Source organism: Opisthocomus hoazin, chromosome 3, assembly GCF_030867145.1.
Source record: "Opisthocomus hoazin isolate bOpiHoa1 chromosome 3, bOpiHoa1.hap1, whole genome shotgun sequence".
In the NCBI taxonomy this organism is placed as follows: domain Eukaryota; kingdom Metazoa; phylum Chordata; class Aves; order Opisthocomiformes; family Opisthocomidae; genus Opisthocomus; species Opisthocomus hoazin.
The window spans coordinates 88,718,493-88,744,549 of NC_134416.1; the positions used below are offsets into that span (position 1 = coordinate 88,718,493).

Genomic DNA, 26,057 nt, shown 5'->3' on the forward strand with positions numbered 1-26,057 from the left:
GTGGCGGCCGCCGCTGCTTTTGCTTGCCCAGGTGGTCCTGCGCCAAAGATGGCAGCTGCGGCGCGGCTGGGGCCCAGCGGGGAGGAGCTGGCTTTGCTGGAGAAGTTGCTGGGCTTGCCGAAAGGGAACAAGTACGGCGCCCAGGGGGAGCGGAAGGTGAAGGGAGTGAGGAGGGGCGGGCAGCAGCGAGCGCGGGCGTCCACTGGCCCCCTTCCCCAGCGGCTTCCTCCCTCGCCCTTTCCCCTCCCGCCGGTCCGGCGCCTTCCCCGCGCCACGGTTCCCCTCACACACACACCGGTGGCTGAGTGGCCGGGGCCTTCCAATCTCCCCCCTCTCCGGGGCGGGCTCTGTGTCGGCCTCGGCTGCGCTTCCCCGCAGGGTCGGATCTTGCCCTGGGGCGGGGGCTTCACCTTTCCTCTCTCAGCCCCTTCCTTCGCCGGCCGCCTGAAGTTGTGGCCGTAGAGCCTCGCTACAGATTCGGAGGTTCTGGAAAGCTCTTCCCTGTGCCTGTGGAAGGGTTGTCGTGTGCCGTTGGAGAGACATCGGCGTAAAATGTGCTTGTTCTTACACCACTGCCCTTCTCCCTGCATTTTCCTCATGCCAGTGCAGTTCTATCTGTGCTGGTATGGTTAGCTGACCTGAAAAAATAAGGTGTTTTAACATCAGGAATGCCTCTGTAGTGAGGCACGGTTGCTCTTAAATATTTTTCTCTTTTGAAGCAGATGTGTTGACATTTTGAAGTTCACATGCAAACATTAAGTTCCATGGTTTAATATGCAGCTGAGGCATGAAAAACTTGATGTGGGGCTGAGAGTGTCACAAATGTGTGAGGGCCTTTACGTGGTTCTTTGAGACAGAAGAGAAGCTGTTCCTTATGTTTTTGTGTGGGTTTTTTTCTTGACTTTGTTTACTATTTATGATTTGAGTCCTGAATATCAATATATGCATTCTTTCATTGCAAAAAGTTTCTTAATTATGTAACAACCCAAGTGGTATTTTAATGCTATTACTGTAAAGCATAAGTCTGAATAATCAAGTAACTAGATCTGTCTGCAGTTTATCTGACTGTGTGTTCAGTGGAAAAATTGAATAGTAGCCAAAGACTCTTGATACAACTGCAAAATTAATATTATGCTTTCAACTTGCATCTTATGTTAATTAAATCCAAACCTGAATGGGCTCCTCTGTGGGGTCTGATACTTGGAAAAAAAAAGAGCATTGCATTTTAATCAGTTTCTCTTCTATCATTTGAGGTCATGAATGACTGCAACAGACTAAAGCCCATTGAGTTTCACTTCATTCATTTCATTTCTGGTTCTTAGAGGTTCAGTTTCCTTTCCCACAGTTTAACATGTGCTAATGTCACTGAGAAAGATACAGTTAAACCCAGAGGTGTGTTGTGTTGTCCTCCTCTGATACCAGTGAACTACTGACTTCTGTCAGAGCGTTTTGGAATAGAACAGTGAACATGAATAAGCATTTCTGAGAGTCTGGCTACTGCAGTCTGCTTGGAGAGAAGCTGGATGCTGCTGACTTCAGAATCTTAAGTCAGAGTACTAAATATAAAAGTGATTTAAAAGTTAAGGTTTCTGCCAGTGTTAGAACAAGCAATGCTATTTCTTGCTAATGTTGGCAGAATTTGATTAATTGGAGCTAAAGGTGTCCTGGTTTGCCCATGTGCATATGTTAAATACCATTCTTCTGTAAAAACTAAAAATAAACCACTCCACAGAGTAAAAAGAAAACATACACTTTTTTTTTGTGTTGCTGCCTTTAGTAGGAATACTTCTAAATTCTTATATATTGCTTTAATGATCCTTTTGAGTGACTATTAAAAAACAATAGCTATTCCTAGAGACTGCTTTTTTAATTAGTTGCTTAGTACTATACTTCTGTTTCCTCTTCTAGGTTCCTGTTCTTCAAACAAACAATGGTCCTGGTCTGACTGGATTAATGACCATAGCTGCCCACCTAGTTAAACAGGCCAAGAAAGACCAACTGCTTGGAAGCACTGCAGAAGAGAAGGCTGTGGTTCAGCAGTGGTTGGAATATAGAGTGACTCGAGTAGACGGAGGCTCTAGTAAAGAAGATACTAGAATAATTCTGAAGGTAAGGAGTACTTAATTACCTTGTAGCTGAATTTTGCAGTGACTAGACCTTGAAGAAGATTACAGTGCTAATGTGTGTATGAAGAACCAATTAATAAAACTGAGCAAATGCTGAAGACGTGGCAGTATCTTTAAGCACTGGCTTTTACTCTGCTTGCTGCTTTTCACTTTTATTGACAAAAATACCCCAGCAACCTGAAACAGGAGGGGAAAACAGCTTAAACTGTAAAATGTATGGAAGCAGAGCTCTTGTAGTGTTTTATGGCTGTAATGCTGTAAACTACCCAGGGTATTCAGCTGCCTAGTCTCATATTAGCCATGGAAGGCACCAGTTTCTTACTGTCTTTGTAAAACCTTGGTTATAAACAAGTTGGCGTTGTATTTCAAGATAACACTGCTCTGATTGTTTGAAGAACTATTCTTACTGATTTGGTAATTATGGAATACAGGCCATAGCTGGCTGTTGCGGTAATTGATATTAATACCAAAAGGAGTTACTGGACAGAATGGTGTGTGAAAAGTGAAACCATAAAGGAACCTCTGTAAAACTGCTCCTCACATCAAGCTACTTTGTATGGAGGCTTTGGTCTACTGTATTAAACTTTGCTTGCAGTCTGAAGCTTAATTCCTCTTCAACAGGTGAAAGCAGGACAGAGAATCTCAAGGGTCACCGTGTTATTTGAGCAGCCTAATGGCAGAGAATAGATAGCAACACTTACCCCATTCTGTTTCTTATTCCTTGTGACTGGTAATTAGTATTTTTTTCAGTCTTGTAGGAACAGAGCTTGAAGAGAAAATCTACTTTACATTAGTACTACACTTTTGTTTCCTCTTCTAGGTTCCTGTTCTTCAAACAAACAATGTTAAGTGCTAAGGGCTCTGTTTACTAAGTCTGTATGAAATAGCAGTGAAATTCAGTTTTTAAAGTGTTTATTTTTTCTAATTAGCTGGAAAGTACACAATGCTCAGTGCTACAAGTAAGTCTGGGTTTAGAAATAGCTTTGTGAGCTTCAAGGTATTAGGAAGATTGACTTTACTTGAGGCTAGCAGCTTAATACTTCTGACTTCTGTCAGGTGTGACAAGTCTGAATGAACTAGAAGTGCTGCAGAAACCAAAGGTAAACTGAAGCAGCATTCAAGAGTTAACACATTGTGTTACTTAAAATGAAGGAAAATCTTTCACCTTAAAACGGTGCAGAGCAAAAGCTTGTTAGTAATATGTTGTCCTTTTCAAACTGACAACCTCCTTGATCTAGCAGCCTGACCTAGTTGAAGATGTCCTTGCTCACTGCAGGGGGGTTGGGCTAGATGACCTCCAAAGGTTCCTTCCAACCCAAAGCATTCTATGACTTGGAATGTTATGCCTTGCTTTACAAGGATCAACTTGGTGAAAGCCCTAAAGAACCATTTCTCTCTCTCTCACACCCCAGATAATCTGAATTATCTTGACCTCACTGTATCTATGGAATGAATACCTTCCATTGGTTAAAAGTGAGTTTGTTTACATTGCTTCTCTTTTGGACCATCTCTGGTCTTACTTTCTACATGCAAATACTATCAAAACCTTTTGAGTCATGGTTACTCTATAGGTATGCATGAAAATTGTCTACCCTTTGGGATTTTCAGAATTTGATTGAAGGAGGTGTTGACTAATCTGGGTTTAACTTCAGGTTTAGCTGTATGTTAAATGGGTAGTGTGACTAGGTGGCTCTCAGAGGTCTCTTGTCTAATTAATTTTTCTAAAAAAAACTTTTATGACAAGTATTATGTAATTTCAGTTTTCTCAAACTTGTGATGCCTTTTATTCTCTCCCAAACTGTGAGAAGATCATATGAGAATAACTTTTATTTACTTTTCTTGCCCTTCTATCATATAAAAAAACAAAAGCAAGTTTTCTGTCTTATTATAACAAAGTACATCTGCTTTGGATGGGCGAAGTGATGATACCTGCTTTGTCAGCACACACATGAGTATTTGCAGAACTGCATTTGAGTATTAAAAGCAGACGCAGAGATATGATGGTTACATGCTGAAGCTGGTATCTCTTCAGTTTTAGCCTTAGCAACACTGGCAGTGTAGAAGGACAATATACTGAAATACAAATACGTAGATAAATCAAGCGTTTGCAAACAAAGCAAAATTTCCTTACCAAGAAAGTCAGTGTCACTTGAGGGAGAATCTCTGCCTTTGAGTATATTCTAATAGATATTAGTACTTTAAAATTTTCCTATGGATGTTTTTTCTTGACAGATGTTAAATAGCCAGAATTTATTTAGGCGCAAGGCTGCTGTGGAATTGTTCCACCACTAATAATTTCGTAATATAGCAATTAAGATTGATTTTTTTAATTTGCTCTCTTGTCACCATGATTAATCAGAAAAAGAGGCAGCCTACCATTAAAGTATACTATGCCAAAAGGGAGTATGGGTGGGGAAAAAAAAAACCTAAAATAGGGACGGAAGTCTGAGGTTGTAGTTTTACAACTTGTTTGGAATACACAATGGCAGTCTTGGGACAGTTGCAGCCTAGAGCCACAACTTATAATAAGCTGCGCCAAAAACAGCTCAGTCACTTCTGCTATAAACTTTAGGCTGCCTCTAATCCTTAACTGAGGTGATATGGTTCTGAAAAATGTCAGTAAATAACTGGTTTAATGTCTGTTAATTTGAACAGGAAGGGTTTTCTGTTGGGTTTAGGAAAATATGTTCTTAAATTGTTCTTACCGACGTGTTGATAAAAGCTGTTACTCAGCATGAAAACAATCATGAGGTAGTCAGACCATCTCGGCCAGGTTTTTTATATTCATTCAGAGCAAATGCCATGCTGTTCAGAGCCGGCCAATGAAAATGCTCTTGGAGTTTCGTCTAACTTTGATTTGCACTCCTGTACTGGGCGGAATAAATGGGTGCAATACCTCTGGGTTGTTCTTCAGCAGATACGTAGGAATGATGATTGTCAGTAGTGGTGATAACATAATATCTAACGCATTATGTTAGCTTTCTTTTCTATGGGACGAGAGGATTTTCCTTTGCTGCTTTGATGTTTGGTTAGTGGTAAATTAAGCTGCATAGAGGGGGAAAAAAAGTCTGAGAATTGTCAAGTAGTTGTGCTTGATAACTAGTAGTTTTTCTACTCTTCTGAGAATTGAGAACCTTTGTGAAACACTTGTGCCATCGCATGTCTGCTTAAATGTTAACGAATTCCATTCAGGAGATTTGAATTGTCTCCTCTTTGCCAATTTTAGGTATTCAAACTTGAGGGTTCTTCCCACCCCATCTTCAGAGACATATTCTAGATAACTGGAGCTTGTACTTCAATTCACAGAAAAGCTTCATCAGAAATGTAGAAATCTCTAGTCTGAAGGATAATTATAAACAAGAATTATGGTGTACTACTTTCAGTGTCTCATACAAAATTGTTCCATGATTTCAGCTAATTTTGTCCCAGTTTCCCATGGTGTCTGGCTGTAATCATGAAATCCAGTTAGAAATCTGGGTAAGCGAGCTTAGATTCTTATTTAACATGATTGGTTGAAAAATTACTGTTTCCACAAATACATAAGCAGGTTAATCCATGCTCTGCCCATGCCATTAATGCACAGTTCTTGTACGGTTTTTTGACAGACTTCTAAATAGGATGCCTACCCTCTTTGGCAAGCTTGTCCAGCAGGCATTTTTTTAAACTTCAACCTTCCATGTTCATTTCTCTCCCTTTTCTGTTAGCACTGGGATATTTTTGTGCACTTACAGGTGTAAAAGAGTGAATTTTGATTATTTGAGCAACATTTGTTGTTGTTTTTCTTCTGTCTTTTACAGAAAATTAGTTGTTGGATATATTGTTTTTCCAGACCAGGTTTAGCTCATCATTTTGCAGTTAAAGTCTTACATGCGATTTAAAAGTATGGCTGTGCCCCGACAGTGCAGTTCTGCTTTTCTTGAATGTGGCTGCAGAATCATTTTCTTGGATTCAGCATTGTCCCAGGCTTTCCTGAGGCATTTGAGAGTGCTCAGCTCTTTGTCTTTGCATGGTGCAATATTAAGGCATTTGGGGCATAAATCACCTCGAGAATATTGCTGAGTGAAAGGGTGTGCTGCTGTGTGTCAGGGAAGTACATACACCAGTACTTTATGTTGTTGTGGACAAAATACCCAAAACCAAATCAGAGTATGATTAAATCCATTGTAAGCTATTGAGTCGTCATAAGAATCAACTGTTAATTCTCTGAGCTGCTGTTTCAGCTTGTGGTGACTGGAAGGGATTCAGTTGCCTTAATGGATCAATTAGGTTACAGACAGTTAGATTGCAGTAAAGGATACTGTAGGATAGCCAGAAGAGTGCCATGGATGGGATGTGTTGAGCTGTCACTCTAGATATGGGCTGTACATTGGAATTTTTTCCATAGAACAAGCAAATAGGAATCCATCGGTTAAGCCATAAATAATGCAATATCTCTTCTTTTTGTTGCTTTTTCCCCTCTCATACCCCAAAATGGAATTTGAATTGCTGCAGTTGTTCGGTGCATATTAGTGCGTCAAACTGCAGTTATGCCTTAAATACCTGTCTGAAATTTGAGAAAGAGTTTCCTGAGGCACTGCAGCAATAAGTTCATGTAGTTACAAGCAACTTCCAAGACTCTCAGTGATTGAATACGGGGATTGTATATACGTAATCAATATACGTAGTGATGTTCAGTACATCACAGAAACTGATACAAATGACAGCTAAAAGACCTGAATTTCCTGGATGTAGTAGAAGTTCAAATACAGTTTTGTATTCATATTTTCATTAATCTCTCTGGGACACAAACACTATTTCAGTTTAATACCGTGGTCGCTTAAGAAAGCCTTACTTTCAGGAATTTTAACACAGTTGGCTATTAGCCAATAATTTAATCATCTATGGGTAGCATAGCCCATGAGGCAAGATTAACTAAATGTGCCTAGTGCACATGAAATAAAAATTGTACTGTGGTGTTTCTGAATTAGCTTGACTCACAGAATGAAATAGGAATATCTGTATTTTATGGGAGGGGAAGTACATGTGCAAAAACAGAGTTATAAACTAATGCTAATTTATCCAAGACTAAACCTTTTTTATCAAATTCCATTTGCTCAGTTAACTGACTTAATAAAATTTGATGAACCAGAATAAATATTGGTTCACGCTGTGGATGTGCCTTTAAAGTTTTAGGATTTTTCTATCAATGAATATTTTGAGTATACAGTGCAGTATATTTGAAGAACAAATTTATTCTTTGTATGATATTAACCCATCCTGAACAACTGGACAGACAGTATTTCTCCACAGAAACTAGCCTACCTCTTGAAGGTGTATAAAGCTAAGAATTAGCATGCCATAAACTCTCTGATGTAGAAATCCAAAATTTTGAGCAGGAAAATAACTGTGTTGATTGTACCTTCAGAGATAATAAGCTTTTTTTACTTTACGAAGCCCTGATTCCATAGCCTAGACTAAGGAGGAGGACGGGGGGGTGGGTTAGAAATACCATTTCAGTGGTGTTACTTCTCATTATTCTGCACGTTAATCAAAATGAAAAATGATAGTCACAGAATGTATCAGAACAGATGATTTTATGATTTTTTTTTCCTAGTTGCCAAGTTTCAGCATCCGTGCAAGGACAGGAACAACTCTCAGACATTGATGCAATGCACAGTCAGTTCCCTTTATTTTTGCGCTTGTGCAGTTATATACATTTTTCATATCTGTACACACGATTATGCTTATTCGGATAAGGCTACAGACATAAATCACACGCTGTTCACACGCCCCACGTTCCCTTATGATTGGTAACTATGCACTAATGCTAATAGCAACAGACTGCCTCCACGTCCTTGAACACATCTTGTTTTTGCTAACCCACATCATGTAAACTATCAGAACTTTCTCAATGGCTACTCTTAGCTGTCTTTTCCAGCAGCCTGTTCAGTTATGCTGTTTTGCTTAAGCAGCCTAGTCGTGCTAATTCTCAAGCTACATCGACCCCAACATCTCCCCCTTTTTCTTTTCAAAAAAAGCTAAGCTATCTTATCATTGCCTTAAAAACATTTGCTCAATTTGTGTTAGTTGCATCACAAAAATTTTCTTCACAGTTAGCTCTAATACCTTTTGTGTTATGCGTATTATACACAGGACCAACATAATCACTGCCATAATTATTACAACAATAAGCAATAACATTTTGATTAGTGACATTAACCAGCCAGAAATTCCCCATCTGTTTCCTGCTGCATCAAATACTTCCACAGCTCCAATAAATCAGAATGCAGATACAATAGTCTAAAGTCAAAAACCGGAAAACTTACCAAACCAGAAGATGCAAAGGCAGTTACTTAGTCCAGACAAATCCATTAGATCACAAAAACCAAATAAATCCATCAGAACACAGAAATACAAACACCATAACATAAAATCACACATTTATGGTCGCGACCACGCACACACGCAAGCACACCAAGTTTTCAACATAAATGCAAATATTACAAAGACTTATGAACAGACAGCAGGCAGGCAACAAAAGTGATACTGGAAGAATGCTTTTGTCTTATTAATAGTCCCTGCTCAGAACTTTTTGGTCCAGTGATCAGAGGTTCTCCCCGAGAATCCCTCGGTGCCGGCTGGAGGTCCTGGATCCCTGGGACCATTGCTGTTCAACTGCAGGGTCCTGCCTGGGTACCCAAACTCTACTACCAGAAAGGAGCAAAATAATTCATTCTCCAAAACTTAACCCTGGAGCCCTAGAAAGCAGGCACTCATATTGACACTTGTCAGATAGTACAGATAACAGCTATACATCGTTAGGATGTAGCACCTTCAACCATGTGGTTAGCATCTTTGTTAACTGGGCCCACTGTCTTTTTATCACCTCCCCTTCTTCTTCCATGTTTGTTCAAGATGGGTTTGATCCATTTTGCCGGCACCCACTCTGTCCGTTCAGTATCTGTAGAAATACAAGCATATCCCCTCCCCCAAGTGAGTAGTCGTACTGGACCTTCCCAAACCCCTTTATCCGGGTGGAATACCATTACTAACACCACATCATTGTCATAGACATTTTTGTTTGTTCCCCTGTGCCAAACAGCTGGGGGGTCACTATGACCTCCTCTAACATTCAACCAATTCAGGACAAAAAGGGTTTTGTGTAGACAGTCTATCGGGGATTGCTCTCCCCCCTTTTTTAAAATATTTAAATGATCTTTTAGTAAGCAATGGGAACGCTCAACAATAGCTTGACCGGTGGAGTTGTATGGGATGCCCCGTACATGCTTAACACCCCACCGCTGAAGGAAACGGGCCACCACCTGAGACCTGTAGGCTGGGCCATTATCAGTTTTGATTTGTTCCCAACACACAAAGGCTTGCGCCCAATGTCGTTGGGTTGCTTTGGCATTGGTAGAAGTAGCTGCTGTTGCCCAGATGGCAGCCGAACACGTATCGACAGAGACATGGATGTGCTTCAAACGCCCAAACTGGGGGAACTTAGTCACATCGGTTTGCCAAAGTTGTCTGGGCTGTAGACCTCAAGGATTTACACCACCATCCTGTATAGGAGTGAGTCTCGCACAGTCAGGGCAGGCTGCAACAATAGCACGCGCATCTGCTTTAGATAATGAAAACTGTCTTTGCAGTGCCGCCGCAGACTGATGGAAAAAGTCATGCGCTGCTTATGCAGCATCAAAGCTTGTGGACAGTTGTACGGGAGCGGCTGTCACTAGTTGGTCCGCACGGCGGTTACCTTCTGTTAGGCCCCTAGGAATGGAAGTATGGCTTCTAATATGAGCTACAAATAGTGGTTCTTGCCGCTGTTGAAGCATGTGCCATAACTGAGTTATGGCACTGAACAGCAATGGGTTTTGTATCTTACCGATAAAGGCAAAATGTAACCTTTGTACGATACCAACGACATGTAGTGAGTCAATCACAATATTGGTTGTTGAGGCCACCGTTTCAATACTTCCACTACTGCTAAAAGTTCTAAAATTTGAGCAGATCCTTCCGCCACAAGGCTGTGCGAGTACCAGTGGCCATGTAGTTGCCACACAAACCCAGCACGCTTCGATTTGCTGCTCGCATCCGTAAACACTGTCAGTGTGTCTAGCGGGCAATCAGTCACAATATTCCGTGCCAACAACCATAAACATGTCTTAAACAACGGGTGACGCGGGTAGTGATTATTACAAACGGTTGGTTCAATACAGCCGCCGCAAATTCATCATTGGTTTGACAAAACTGTGCGACCAATTGGGATGTAAGTGGCATTATTACTTGGTGTGGTACAGCTCCAGCAATAATTTTTGCTCATTGGCATCCTTTATGGATTGTAGCCGCAATAGCCTCAATCCTTGTGGTCACTGTTCGTTTGAAATGGCTAGGACCGAAAATCCATTCCAGGATGCATAATGGGTCTGATTGTTGCTCCCGCCATTGAGCCAATATCCCAATGATCTCTTCCCGAGAGTCATAGATATATAACTGGATCAGGGAGCCTTCAAGTATCTGGGAGACAGAACCATGTGAAATCTTCTGCGCGATAATTTGAAGTGCTGCCTCTGCTGGTTGTGTTAATTGGCGTGGTTCATGAGGATCCTTTCCGTCCTGCAATAGTTCATACAGGGGCTGTAAATCCGTATTGGTTATTCCACAAACGTTCCAAATCCATTGAAGGTCTCCCACCAACTTTTGGACGTCATTAAGGGTTTTGACATTGTCAGCACGTATAGTCAACTTTTGCGGCCTAATCACGGTTTCAGTTAAAGTCATGCCCAAATATTTCCCTGGGGGTTGTCGTTGAATCTTTTCAGGAGCCACCACTAAACCCCAATCTTCCATCATCCCCTTTAATTCACGAACAATGTCATCTTGGATTGGACATCGTGAGGCCAATAATAAGTCATCCATGTAATGATACAAAATTAGTTCCTGATGAGATCGTTGGAAAGGTTGCAGCGCCAAATCCACATATCATTGGCACATTGTTGGTGAGTTTTTCATACCTTGTGGTAGCACTACCCATTGGTATCGCTTCGTGGGTGATGCTCTGTTAATGGCGGGTACTGTAAATGCAAACTTTTCACAATCATCCGGATGTAACAGGATGGTAAAAAAGCAGTCCTTCAAATCTAGCATCAGGATATCCCATTGTTCAGGTATCATAGCTGGCGATGGTAGTCCGGGTTGTAGCGGCCCCATATCCTGCATTACTGCATTAAGTGCTCTTAGGTCTTGTAAGAGTCTCCATTTTCCGGACTTTTTCTGAATGGTAAACACAGGAGTATTCCAAGGACTAGTGGATGGGACCAGGTGCCCCAACTTCACTTGTTCATCCACCAATTCTTGGAGATGGGCGAGCTTTTCAGTAGACAGCGGCCATTGGTCCACCCAAACCGGCTTTTTTGTCAACCACATGAGCTTCAGTGTAGGCCTGGATGCGCTCGCTTCAATGGCTGCTGTCAAAAAGGTGTCTGAATGACACAACCCCATCGTGATAATACGTCTCTGCCTAATAACCAAATAGTAGTATTCAAGACATAAGGGCGTGCTTGTGCCAGCAACTTACCATCTTGGTCTACAAAGGTAGTGAACTCAGTACTCATTTGTGTCACTGTTGCACCACCGATTCCTGTCACCATGCCTGACACTACCGTCAGTGGCCATGACTGGCCATTGGGCCCTAGGGATTGTAGTAACATCCGTTCCAGAGTCTAACAACATTTTCTGGTCTTTTAGTACAATGCTGTTCGGTCCTTTAATAGTGATCTCTCTTATGGGCTGTTCTGTGGAAAGAGGTTGTACGAATGCCACCAAGGGGGGTCCACTTGAGCCAAAGGCATCACTTCCCCTATAGTTAGGGTCAGTTAGGGGGACCTGAGCAATAGAAGGAATCAGTTGGGCAACCTTGCTGCCTCGTTTGATGGTTAATGGGGGCGTGAATACCTTTAACATAATCCCTATTGGGCCTGTGAAATCTGCATCAATTACCCCTGGTAGGACAAAAATTCCCTGACTAGTTGCAGAGGATCACCCCACCAACAATGCACTCAGCCCATGACCTAAGGGTCCTGTGGCTACTGAGGGAACGGCATGCACCTTATCATCTTCTGTAGTGATGTCTTGTCCCACGGCCAGATCGACTCCTGCGGAGCCGCTTGTGGCGGCTCGGAGCTCGTCGAGACAGCCATAGCTGTGGGGAACTTTCTTGTCCTCGCGCCCCCCATCCTGGCGCTGCTCTGCCCGTTTCCCAACAGGGGGGTACCATCCTTTTTAAACTGCGACCTGCATTGAGCTGCTCTGTGCCCGAACTTGTCACATCTATGGCATGTCCCTACAAATTCGTCAGCCACCACCTTTTGCTTCTTGATCTGAGGACAGTTTCTTTTGCAATGGTCTTCCTCTCTGCAAATAAGACAACCAGTTTTTGATTTAGCACCTCGATCCCCTTTCCCCGTTTGCATGGCAGGTCGTAAAGCAGAGGCCATAGCAGCCGCATGTATTCTGGCCTTCTCTCTTTCCTCCGCTAAGCAAGGTAATCGGGAACAAGCCTCCACGTACCGACTAAGGGTAGACCCACTAGGTAGGGACGCAATTATCTGTTGACACTGAGTGTTGGCATTTTGAAAAGCTAAATCCTTTCCTACTGCACCTTTTGCTTCACTTGGCAGATTCGGTGCCGCATCTAATGCCTCCTTTAATCAGTCTATAAGTGCATGTATGGCTCATCAGGACCCTGACGAATCTGCGTATAAGGTAATACAGGCTTCCCAATCTGTGGTAACTCAGTTAAAGCGGCCAGGGCTAAGCTCTGTGACTGTTGCAATATTTGAGGGTGTAGCGCTGCTTGAGCCGCCCCGTCGCGGAAAGCGCCAGTACCCATGAGCTGGTCTAGTGTAACTACACGTAAAGGATCATCGGCACCTAGGTGAAGGTTTTCCATCATTGCAACCTCACATTTATCCCACCACTTATCCTTCCACAACATAAAGGCAGTGGGGGGCAACACCAATTCTAACAAGGCTCAGGCATCAGCTGGCACTAATATCTGATTTTTGAAAAAGGTGGTAACCAGCGTCATAACTTGCTTGTTATCCAAACCATAGTTCATTACAGTTTTTCGTAACTGACTCACTGTTTTCCAGTCAAAAGGAGCCCATATCTGTTGATTCCCCTGCGTAAACACCGGGAATGCTGTTAAACTGTTTGGTAGCATTTGTCCTTCAATTACAGCATTTTCTATTACCCCCCTCCATTGTTGTCCCATATTAAAATTAGGGTCGCGTATCGGGGGCGTCCCGTCTCCACTCCGACCTCCAGCGGCCACACCACCCCCCTCTGTACCACCGGGTCCCTGCAGACCACACCCACTGTACGCGCAATCAGGCTTGTGAACACCGGATGCCCCCCCTCCTTGCTCTCTCCACTTCACGCCCCTCTTCCACTCCTCACGTTCGTCGTCCCCCACCCCCTTACCATATTTACTGCATAAATAGTGATCAGCGTCAGCTAAGCTCATTTCCCCGTCTTCCAGCATGAGCCTAACCCAGTGCCGTTGCGAATGCTGTGCCGGTGCACTTTCGTTAATGCTTCCATTATTTGACCCCCCCGAAATCACCTCTCCCATCCCGTCCGACTCCCCACATATCTGCTGCTCGACCGCTCGCAAACCGTCCGTTATGACCTCGTGAGCCTTTCGATATGCCTGTTTAATCGTGGCGTTACGGGATCCTTTATCTAGTCGTTGCATCTCGTCCAACAGCTTTGTCATTTGATCCTGTTGCTTTCTCAACGTGTCCATAAGTTCACTTTTATGAATCTTTGGGTATAATAGCGATGTTGGTCCTTCGGGCGAGTCAGTATCCATTTCTTGAAAATCAGAGTCTGGAAGCGGCACATTCTCTGGCAGTGGTGGGGCTGTAGGTGGCGCTGGTGCCCAGTCTCCCAATTCAATACTTGGTCGTCCCCAAAACTCCGTTTCACTAGGACGAACGGTATAAGCCTGAGGTGCCGTACAGGGATCTTGATACTCTCCCGCGGGTTGACTGATTGCATAAACTGCTCTCGCGGCAGCTGCAGCCACAGTAGCATCGTCCTTCATATCAGCAATCATATTTTTAACAGTTTGGAAAACAGGGGCTAATTGTCGCATCTCTTTGTTTCTGACCTGCACAGAGTCCCACAAGTCCATCCCAACTCTGTGCCACGCATCCGGATCGAACAGCTGATCCATTGTTATCAGCTTTCGGTGGCGGCACCATAATAATAGTCCCGATATGTCTGCTTTAGTTAACTTAGCATCGGCTCGATCCACCAATTCCAACAGGCTTTTCAGCACCGTGTTTTCTGACGCTGATACAGTGGAACCCATGCTGCCGATGTTCATGCCCCCCCCCCCGGCGTGCCGCGGATCCGCTCCTGCCTTTCTTGGGCAGCCCGGCTTACCTCGCCAGCTGGCAGTCCCCTGGCTTCTTCGGCTGCGGTAAATCTTCAGGGTCACCACAATGCCGAGTTTCAGCATCCGTGCAAGGACAGGAACGACTGTCACACACATTGATGCAATGCACAGTCGGTTCCCTTTATTTTTGCGCTTGTGCAGTTATATACATTTTTCATATCTGTACACGCGATTACACTTATTCAGATAAGGCTACAGACATAAATCACGCGCTGTTCACATGCCCCACATTCCCTTATGATTGGTAACTATGCACTAACGCCAATAGCAACAGACTGCCTCCACGTCCTTGAACACATCTTGTTTTTGCTAACCCACACCATGTGCACTATCAGAACTTTCTCAATGACTATTCTTAGCTGTCTTTTCCAGCAGCCTGTTCAGTTATGCTGTTTTGCTTAAGCAGCCTAGTCATGCTAACTCTCAAGCTACATCAACCCCAACACCTAATAAACAGATCTCTAGCTACTTTTTTCTTCTGTAAGATTTTTCTTAGCATTGCATTTGCCTTTCTGTTGTGTGAAATTCCACAGAACTGTAGTTACATGTTTAAAGTAATTTGAGAGCTAACTAACATGAACAAGGCAGTAAACCAGTCTAAAGAAAAGAAGCTACATAGCCGGGGTGGATGACCTTATAGAATTTAAACTATGCAAGAGTTAATATTTTTCCCTGATTTGCTCTAATAAGAGGAATCAAAGCAGACATGAGGATGTTTAAATACTACAGAATTGTAGGAGTCCTGTCATGAAGAGGCTATCAAAGAAATAGTGAGGTAGCATAATGGAGTCAAACTTGTCAAATTCAAGTGCAAGGTCAGATGTCTTAAAATCTCAGCATTTTATTTTTGTGTTTTGTTTTTGTATGTATGCACTGTAGGATATCTCTAGATCAGTAAGAATACAGAACCACAAAAACTGGAATATGCAATTACTAAATGTAATTTTTAAATTGTTCGCTATTTATTAACCCCCTTCTCCTCGCCCTAGACTTTTTTTTAAAATAAAAGGTGGTCTTAAAATGGAACGTGCTGTAATTCAGATTGAAAAATTATTTCAGGGATGTTTTGAAAAACATGAGTTATGTTCAAGCTGCTTACCTCTGTTTCTGGGGCGGGAGGAGAAGGGTGGCTTAAGGAGATCGCTAAGGAAAAAGTAGTGCATTTACTACAAGATTGTTCTACCAGCAGAGGAATATTAGCAGGGAGAGCTGCCAAATCCAAGGAAAAGCTGGGCAACTATTTTCCTACATTTGTGAAGAGAAAATTATGAAACTAAAGCTTGCTTATGCTGGGATCAGGGTTAAAGTAGATAATTTTGTTTGCTGGTACATTTCTTTCTTTAGAGGGAAGTAGGGAGCAGAAAGGTACATGAATTGGATGAGAGGTAGGTAAGATGTGGAGAAAAGGAAGGACAGGTAAGAAGGTAGAGCTGTTGTGTGATGCCTGTGTTCTTAGAAGTGATACACTTGAGCAAAGATGAGTGTCAGCCTCTTGTTTTCAGCAGAGAATACTGCATACAAAAAGCCATGAAAATGGGTCTTTCAGTAATACAGATTTGAAATATTTACTCAGTGAGCCTAAATGGAAGCCTTCTACTACCCACCCTTGTAGCCTCTGATACAGAATTGTTGAGAGATGATCTTAAAATGCTGAAGCACTGTGCTCTTCACATGGACTTAGCAGCTGAATTGACAGTATTAGTCATTAAGAATTGCTAGCAGTGATTTCAACATTAATAAAAACCTAGGTGTCAAATCATACCACCTGATGGATATCAGGTTTCCAGCATCGAACTTGAAACATGTTATTCATCTCCCATCCCACTATCCCTTTGTGTTTCCCTGGCTCTTGCACATCTGCAATTCCAGAACCTTGCTGACCAGTTGTGTTGAGTGAGTCCTGGAGGACAGGAGAAGCTGCTGCTGGAAGAGCAGTATGCTCTCCTTTGATCACAGGACTGCAGTTTCCACTTAACAAATGTTAAATATACAACAGCAGTGCTTCTGAGTCATATGCACTAGTAGCAAAAAAAATACTCAAGTTTTGCATTTTTTAATTCCGGTAGTCTGAAGCCCAGAAGAGACAGATTTTAAAGTATTTCTGTGGAGTCAGCTTAATATGCAAAATAAGTCACAGTTGTATTTACAGAAATTTGAGTGGATGTGAGGGAATTACGAAAAATTATGTGCCATCAGCAAGCTGGCTAGCACTTTGTGTGAAGACCAGCATTTAAGTTTTCTTGAATTCTCACTGTCAAAGGATGATATTTTAGTTTATTATCTTGGCGCTTTTTAGAATTTTTTCTTCTTTTAATGTTTTTATCCTTTGCTGAGTTGGGATAAATTAAAGCTGGCATTTATTTTATATGCATGGTCTCCAGAGGAAGTTTTCTATTACTTTTAACAATTGCCTTAATATTTTGTCTTGCAAAGTCAATACTACAGCAGTATGATGACTTTCCTTTTTAGGATCTTAACATGCACCTTGAAGATAAAGTCTACCTTGCAGGAAACATTTTTACCTTAGCAGACATTTTGATGTACTATGGATTGCATCGTGTCATGGTAAGTGTTATTTGCATTATTTTTATATGTACAGCTATCATAATTGTTTAAGGGCAGTTTATTGTTGAAGTTGACCTACTGAATTGATTAATGACAATTACAGAACAAAAATGAAGAGATTTCTTGTAAGAACTTCAACTAAAATTTGTTTTTAAGTTGTTCAGGTTTTTTTTAATCTTTAGCTATGAATCTGTCAAAAGTGTACTATCTGCAGTGCCCAGAATGCTTTAGCTTCCTCTGTATAATGTAGGACATTAGCTATCCCTGTGTTTCTAGGTATAAGGACTCTATGTTCAAGTCTGAAACACGACTGCTTACAGAACTACATGGGGAAACAGATAAATGAAACTGAAAGGATGGGTCAAAACTGAAAGTACTAACCTTGTTGATACTGGAGGAATGCTGCTGATGCTATGAAAGATGCACCTAAATTAAGTTCCTGAAGGATGTATGCATGTAAAAGTGTGAGCCGTAACAAAACATCATTTGTGTTTCAAGACTTAATAATAAGACTTGATAATGTACAGAATATGAAAATAACATGGGGAGCTGGTGCTTAGAAGGGGGGGAAAAAAACCACAAAAACATCAACAGAAGAGCTTGTACCGAGTGGAGAAGGTGTTGAGATGCTGCGTAGTCAGCTCAGGATTTGCTATGAAGTGCTTATAAATCATTGCACCCCAATTCTGAACACCAAGTGGTAATTTAAGGATGAAGGAGTAGAAGTTTTTTGTATTTCAGTGGCTGGAACTTGACTGTAAACGAGCCATCCTTCTCTGGAGTGGGCACTACTAAACAAAGCAAAGGACTTATACAAAAAGGTCTGCTAAGTTTTTGGGAGAAGAGAAAATCAATCAGTTTTAAATTAGAAAATTGTGGGGGGAGGAGATAATCAGAAGATGCCTCTGGTAAATGCATGTGTGCCTGAGAATTGGTGAATTCAATAAACTGGGTGAATGTTTACTTTATACGATTAAAAGCAGGGCTCTGGGAGAAGAGTGCAAGAATGCTACACTTAAAAGGGAGGCTGAGGTGGGGGGGGAGCGGAGATCAAGAAATAAAATGCAACCAAAAATGAGAAACAACTTAAGGTATGTGTATCTTGACTGTCGAGGAGTACAAGTTCAAATGAGAGAGAGTAAAACACAGGAGAGGGAAGGGAAGCTTTATTTCAGAAGGTTTTTGAAAACATGTTAACATGTTAAGTAACAGTAAGTTACTTAAACTTAATTCTGTTAAATCATATTTGCCTTGTAAAATATCTTTAGTAGGATAGATTTGTTGACTAGAGTGTCAGAGTGGGTTACGTTTCACATATGTGTAGACGTAGGAAAAAATGTATAAATACTTTCTAAAACTATGTCTGTATATGCTGTAAGAGAGTACAAGTTCAAATGAGACTTTTTTTTTTAAACTTGGGCAAGGGAAAATCGAGCATATTTTAAATTTAGAGTTTGCTCTAGAGTAGACCACCTAATCAAGAAGAAAAGATACAAGTTATTGCTTTGGGAAATAGAACAGATGGTAAAAACAAATGACTTGGTGCTCCTGGGTGCTAGCAACCATCCAGATACTACTTGGGACAAGTTTATAGTACAGCATCTGTTTCTGAAATGTTTGATTTCATGGAAGATAATTTTCTGAATCGGAAAGGTATAAAGGGCAAATAATGGGGTGGCTATCCTAATTAAAGAGGAAAATCTAGAAGCTGCAAGCTAGGAATTACATGTATCTTGAAGGTTTCAGAATTGATTAACATTAGTACTCAACTATAGAGGTAAGATCTTGAACTGTAGAATCCTGTGATTTTTTTTTTACTATTATTTTTATTTTTCCTGTAATAAGAGGAGAGTACATTGAGAGCTTCTTCTCTGCCCTAAGCTTGGTGAGGGGAAGCTGCTGTATCTCTTAATGTGATGTGGTCCAGGAAAGCAGTTTGTCATATCCACTGCTGTTTCAGCTAAGCCTTATGCAAAATATCAATAAATGTGTCCTACAGTCCTTCAAGAGAGGAGGCCAGAAGTGGGAGGCACGGGGGGGGCAGACCCAGAGTTCTGGCCATCCATCAAGCTGTTTAGAAAATTGATCTGCAAATGTTACTGGTGATAGACTACCAATGACATGCTAACACAGACATTAGAATACTCTAAATACTAGTGATGTACCATGATCGTCCTGAATGAGCCAAATTTTAATAAAAACCATAAAAATCTTCCAATCCACATTACATTAGACAGGTTTTTAAGACCACCCAATCCTATTGCTTACTTCACCTGTGGATTCATCTTACGTTCTTCGTGTTTCTGAATGGGGATCATATATCTTCATATTGGGGAGGAACAACCCCATGCACCAGTACAGGCTTGGGGCAGACCTGCTGGAGAGCAGCTCTGTGGAGAGGGACCTGGGAGCGCTGGTGGATGACAGGTTGACCATGAGCCAGCAGTGTGCCCTGGCTGCCAAGAAGGCCAATGGGATCCTGGGATGCATTAGGAGGTGTGTGGCCAGCAGGTCGAGGGAGGTTCTCCTTCCCCTCTACACTGCCCTAGTGAGGCCTCATCTGGAGTAGTCTGTCCAGTTCTGGGCTCCCCAGTTCAAGAAAGATGAGGAGCTACTGGAGAGAGTCCAGCAGAGGGCTACAAGGTTGATGAGGGGACTGGAGCATCTGTCCTGTGAGGAAAGGCTGAGGGAGCTGGGCTTGTTCAGCCTGAAGAAGAGAACACTGCGAGGGGACCTAATAAATGCTTATAAATATCTCAAGGGTGGGTGTCAGGAGGATGGGGCCAAGCTCTTTTCAGTGGTGCCCTGCGACAGGACAAGGGGCAACAGGCACAAACTGAAGCATAGGAAGTTCCGTCTGACCATGAGGAAGAACTTCTTCCCTCTGAGGGTGATGGAGCCCTGGAACAGGCTGCCCAGGGAGGTTGTGGAGTCTCCTTCTCTGGAGATATTCAAGACCCTCCTGGACAAGGTCCTCTACAACCTACTGTAGGTGACCCTGCTTCGGCAGGGGGGTTGGACTAGATGACCCTCAGAGGTCTCTTCCAACCCCTACCATTCTGTGATTCTGGGATATTCCTCCCCTCCTCCCACCTTCATTCTGCCCTTCCCATTGTCCAGGGGGACTTCTGGAGCCTGATTCTTCACTGTCCAGGCTCGCACATTTCAACTTGCTAATCGGTTTGTCTACTTAACAGCAGCAACTCTTCATTTTGCAGTTGTATGGCTTTCTTTAATTCTTCCTGTCCCTTCTAGTTATCTTAATAAGCACAATAGCACTTACAAATGCACAAGTATTATGTGTTTAAAAATCCATATTGTGCAAAAGAAATTAGTATTTTAATGTGTGAGAGTCAGACGCAGGTAGTGTTTTAGGCTTCTTGCAGACTGAATCTATTTTGAGTCTATTAGTTAGAAATACCCACTTGTTATAATAAGGCATAAACTAAATTGTATACATTGTTCTGCATCATAATATAGTTCACAAACACCCAAAAAGTGTAAAGCTTGATATTAACTGTCTAAATGAGCTTTTTCAGTGAATGTGATTTACATTGTCATATGTAATTCCATGTCTCCATGTATGTAATATAAATGTTGTTGTCTTTAGACACTTTGATTAACTAAATATGTATATGGATAAATATGATGAACAATGAAGTTCTACTAGGTTAAAGCATAGATTGCAGAGAAAACGTGGCTTTAGAAGCATTGCTTGAGGATAGCTCAGGCAATCAGTAAGCATTAAATTCCCCCTGTGGTAATTAACTTGTTTTCATCTCTTTTTTATTTAAAATAAAAACGTTTCCCTATGTTTTTATTCTGAAGTAATTTCAATCAGCACGAGTCCAGCTCTATTTAAGAGAAATAATCAATGCAAAGGTTGATTTGTGTTTAGACTTCAAAAATTTTATCAGAACCAAGGAAGCAGTCTTGAATCTGTATGTCTGACTTAAAAATTTCTTTAATAAGGTCTAGAAGATAACTTATGGGAGAAATTTATATCTGCAAATGGATGAAGCCTCAGTCAAAATTTTGGGGTCAAATCAAGTACAAAACAAACTAAATTGTTCTGCTCGGGTCAGAACTACGAATACTGAACTATAATGAGACAACAATAGTAGTTTATTTTCCAGTTAACTTTTTCCATTATGAACATTTCCAGTAGTAAACGAATTGCGATGATTTTGTTAATGTTCACTGATATGCTGCTTATCTTAGTACTGGGTTAACAGACTTTCCTTCTAAATAATGATGCCGGAAATGGTACTCGCACTGAATTACGTAAAACAGTGTTACTTTAAGAAAAAGATGTAATTTTAAGCATGTTCCTGTAACAGCAGAAAATTAGTCAAAACTATGTGAAAGTATATGTATTTCATTAAATACACCGTTCAGCTCTGTTTTTTTTTTCCTCTTTCCCTCATATCTAAAGGCTAAATTTGAAAAGTGAGGTAGTATCTTATCCTTTTCTCGATGCTGAAGAACTTCAGATGTAGGCAGTTATTTTTAGACTTTCCATGCACATGCAGGGTGTGGGAATGGGAATTTATGCCTGCATCCCCAATGCTACTGAAAGCAAATATATTTAAAGTGCGTATATTTATAGCCGCTCTAGAAACTCTTCTAGTTGTGTTGTATGATGACCACCTTGGTTACCCTTTGTGAGCTTTGTGGTGGAAGAATAAGACTTTTTTTTCATGACATAAAAAAAAGCCTGTCAAAATGAGTGTCTCCTTCATTGCTATTAAAATAATTGCTTTAATAGCAAATAATTATTTTAACAGCAGAACAGCAGCCTTTCTTAACTTGGGGGAATTATCTAATTTAATGAGGAAGAACAGAAAATACCCATCTAACAAAATGTTGTAAAAAATGCCATGGAAGTGATCTCTAAACAATTAACCTAAGAGTTATGTGCTGAGTAAAAAGTAGAGCATGCCACAAAGTGCTTCTTAATATATTTCACTGATAGAGCACATTATGTAAATAAGTAAAAATATCTCGCTTGTTGTGCCTAGAGTACAAAAAGGGGTTTTGTTATTAGAGTAGCTGTCTGGTTTGCCCTTCAGATGTTTTTTCACTGCGCTAACGGAATGGAGGAGGACTAGTTTTCCTTTATTTTTGATTTACATTAGAGAAATGTGAAGACTGAGAATTATCAGTATAAAATTATGGTGAGGAAATGATGTGTCTGCTGCAAAATCTGAAGTTCAGCATTTTCATAACCAAGTGCTTACCTGTTGAAGACTTTGAAAAAGGATATTGTAATTATAACTTCAAGCGTACAACACTCATGGAACTTAAGGTGACAGTATTTTTAGTATCTGCTCATACTTAAATACTTTTCATCACTATCAGTAATTTTGGATGGCCTGAGAGCACACATGTTGCTCTTCTCATGTTCTGTGTTGCTTTGTAAGTGGTTCTACAGCTTCATACCAAGCACTAGCTTCCAACTACCATTAATTGTAGCAAGCTGCAGGTGATCAAAAGCATCTTCCACTGAATGGTACTGAATGGGTTTTTTGGTTCTGAATATAATGTACTTGAAGAAGCTCAGGCAATTTGTGAAGCATTTGGTGTTACATTTTAATAGTTTTCATTTTTTGTTTCCAGTGCCTTTAAAAATTCTGGAGTTTTTCCCCTTATTGGTATTATTCTCTTCTACTTGGCTAATGCTGATTAACTCTCTTAGCTTTCTAGCTCAGCAAAAATAACACACGGCTGTGTTTTAATTGATTTGTCTGTACACTTCTGTCAGACTATACAGCTGTAGGAATAGTGTTTACATTTTCTTGCCAGCAGCAAGAAAAGCAGATTTTGTCATGTGGCCTGAACTGGGGTTTTAAACAGTTCAAAATTGCAGAAGTTGTTGTGGCAGTGCATGTGCAGTGCTATGCTTGTATTACGGCAGGTGAGTCCCGTAGGAAGAAGAGCTACTTGAGTTTAGGAGCAGCTGCATGATCCCTGCTTTTCAGTCATTGCTGCAGTTACTATGCTCTTAACTTACTCTTACTAGAGCTTTAATGCTATGTGGCATTGGTGCACAATTCCTTACTGCAACTCCTTGAAATTCTTCTTTCTTGGTATTTTTCCAGTTGTTCATCTTCTAGTATATATCCTTATTTTCTTTTTACCTGTTTAAAGCTTTCCAATTCTAAGCCAAGTGCTGGGCTATGTGAGACAACAGTGAGGAGAAGCAGCAAATGCTACAGGCAGCTCTTGAAATCTAAAGGGCTGGTATGTTGTAAGGTGAAATTTAACATGAGACTGAGTTTTGAACAGCTTTTGGCTCATACAGCTGAGTAAATGAGTATGTATAGCTCTTCCTGTGATTTAAAGTTTGTTGGAACATGTTTCTTTCCAGCTGTCCTGTGCCCAAGACTGAATTTGCAACAAGCCTGCGTTATCCATGAAATCTGGTGTTTGCGGAAGAAGGCATAAGGAATATGTCATCTGTTTGGCTTTTGAGGAGGGGATTAGCCTTGAGTAGCTTTTAAAGTCTAACCATGAAAAATACTAGGCATGCCTATCTAGTGATTTGTCTGTTAAAACTATCCTGTACAGGTGTGCCCTTTTTTGTTGACTGCAGTTGTTGTCAGGATGACGAAGTTAAGCTTGATGGCTAACTTAGCTAACTGAAAATGAAGTGAGCTGCATCCCACACTGATTGGTTTACATATTGATGAGATGAGATGAGATGAGATGAGATGAGATGAGATGAGATGAGATGAGATGAGATGAGATGAGATGAGATGAGATGAGGTGGTTGCTGTGAAGATCATTTTTTGTTCCTGATGCAGTTTTTGTAGTCTGTTTTGAGGACTACCCCATCTGTAATTCAGTTGTAGTAGGTTAATGTGAGGAAACAGGTTATTGTCGAAACTGCTAAGCTAACTTCATTACAGAGGAAGGAGGAGACCTAGAATTGCTGATCAAGGAACAGTAATACAGGTGGTACAGGATGGGAATAGTTCTACAGCTGGCTTGACAGACTTTGAAGAAATAGAAGACTTTGTAGCCAAGCTTTGAGGACTTTGCTGACTTGAACTTAGAAGACTTTGAAAGGTATAGTTAAGATCTGTAGTTGTGGATGACTTTATCTGAGCCAGTCCTCTGATAAAAGTAACGGTAGGCTTGAAGCTCTTCCTTAGCCACAATTCCTGTGGCAAGGAGCTGTTGCAACAGCTGGGTGCTAGTTGCAGGCTGCCTCCTGACTGATCTTGCAGCTGTTCAGATCTGGGTTAAACTCAGCAAGTGACTGTGCTGTTAACTCGAACTGGTGAACAGGACCTAAAACTGTAGGAGTAAGTGATAGTACTTTAAATATGTTTATGAAGTATGGAGAGGTTTCCAGTTTGTTTTATTGTAGTAATTTGAATCATGCCGTTGCTATCTTAATAACGTCAGCTACCACATTGCAACAGTGAAGTGTTAAGCTATGCTGTTTCTTAGCAACTATTGTATCACTATTGCTCAGAATGGAAAACAACTTTCAATTTTTCTATCCAGTCTAAAATTCCAGGACAAAAAACCTTAATTCTGTACTTGGTATACACCTTGAAATACAGAGTAGTCACTTTGCCTGTGAGGCAAGACTGCCTGCTAGAATTATGTGAAAGACTTGTGTGTGGTGTGGAACTCTTCCTTGCCCCTGCCAATGCTGTGTGCTAAACCTGTGAACAGATGCATTAAGTTCAAGCAACCCAGTGCCCTTTTTCACCCCTCTCTATCATACAAATGTATATTCCGTGCTCCGGGTCTGCTCATTTGAGCGAATTAAAAGTAAATGCATATTCTGGGCTGTGAATTTTAATATCTGAAATTAAGACAGAATACTGCCAGACTGTGACAACTTTTTATGTGGGTTGAAATCAGCTGTAAAACTATCCACTTGTATTTTACCTTGCCACATGTTATGACACTAATGATTGCAGTGCCTTGTATTATTGGTGCTTTGTATTTCTTCCCCATGCAGGTGGACCTTACGGTGCAAGAAAAGGAGACGTACCTTAATGTGTCTCGTTGGTTCAGTCACATTCAGCATTATCCAGGCGTCCGACAACATCTGTCTAATGTCGTCTTTATCAAGAACAGATTATACACTAATGCTCATTAAGGAAAATCTCAGTGTCATGTTGGAAGGGTGTTTGAGGAATTTAGAAGTTATACAGTCCAAAACCACTAACTTGCAAATACTGGTTTGTAACCTTCTGTATGTGAACCAAACTGTTGATGCCTCAAATAATACAATTGCATTGAATTGCTATTGTTAGTTCAAGAATCTGGACTAATTAAAGTGTATCATGTGTCTGATTAAATGCAACAATGGTAGAAAGATGGAAATGGACTTTTTTTTTTTAAATTCCCTATTTTTAAAAAATGGAAAGTTCTTTCAATTAAACATTCAGGTGTAATTACGTAGTCTTAGTAGGAAAGAATTACTCATTTTCCTTCAATTATTCACTCCTTTTGCTATTTATTGAATTTTATGTATGTCCCACTCTCTTTTATTTTCCATGGATGTTTACACTAGTTTTGTAAAAGTTAAGAGCTATATTGCATGCCAAGGATGTGAAAAAGGGAACATGCAAATGTTACAAAGTATTTATGTGACTGAATAAATTATTTTAAAACTGTAGTCTTAATTTGGCTGTGGAACTTTAGTTTATCTCCAGTAATGAAAATGAAGATTTTAAAAGGTTAGTTCACTTGCTGCGTTATTTTGTGATATAGGGACTTTTATTTTGATTCTAGAAGCTTTTTCTTTCAAACTCAGTAACAAAGCTAGAGGTTTTCAAGATTTTGCGTATGTCTCGCTTCGTATGGTATTTCCACACAAGTAAAAATGGAAATTTTGAGATCTCCCCCCCCCCAAAAAAAAAAAAAAAAAAAGAAATGGGGGGGGGAATGACATG

The 26,057-nt window shown here is 40.9% G+C and overlaps 1 protein-coding gene across 1 annotated transcript; it reads left to right on the forward strand.

The window, feature by feature from the left end:
* EEF1E1 (eukaryotic translation elongation factor 1 epsilon 1) lies at positions 1-25,787 on the forward strand. Its single transcript, XM_075416960.1, has 4 exons — positions 1-156; positions 1,909-2,109; positions 17,041-17,136; positions 25,118-25,787. Exons 1-4 carry the CDS (start codon positions 49-51, stop codon positions 25,256-25,258), a joined length of 546 nt encoding a protein of 181 aa, XP_075273075.1. The 5' UTR covers positions 1-48; the 3' UTR covers positions 25,259-25,787.
* The last annotated feature ends 270 nt before the right edge of the window (positions 25,788-26,057 follow it).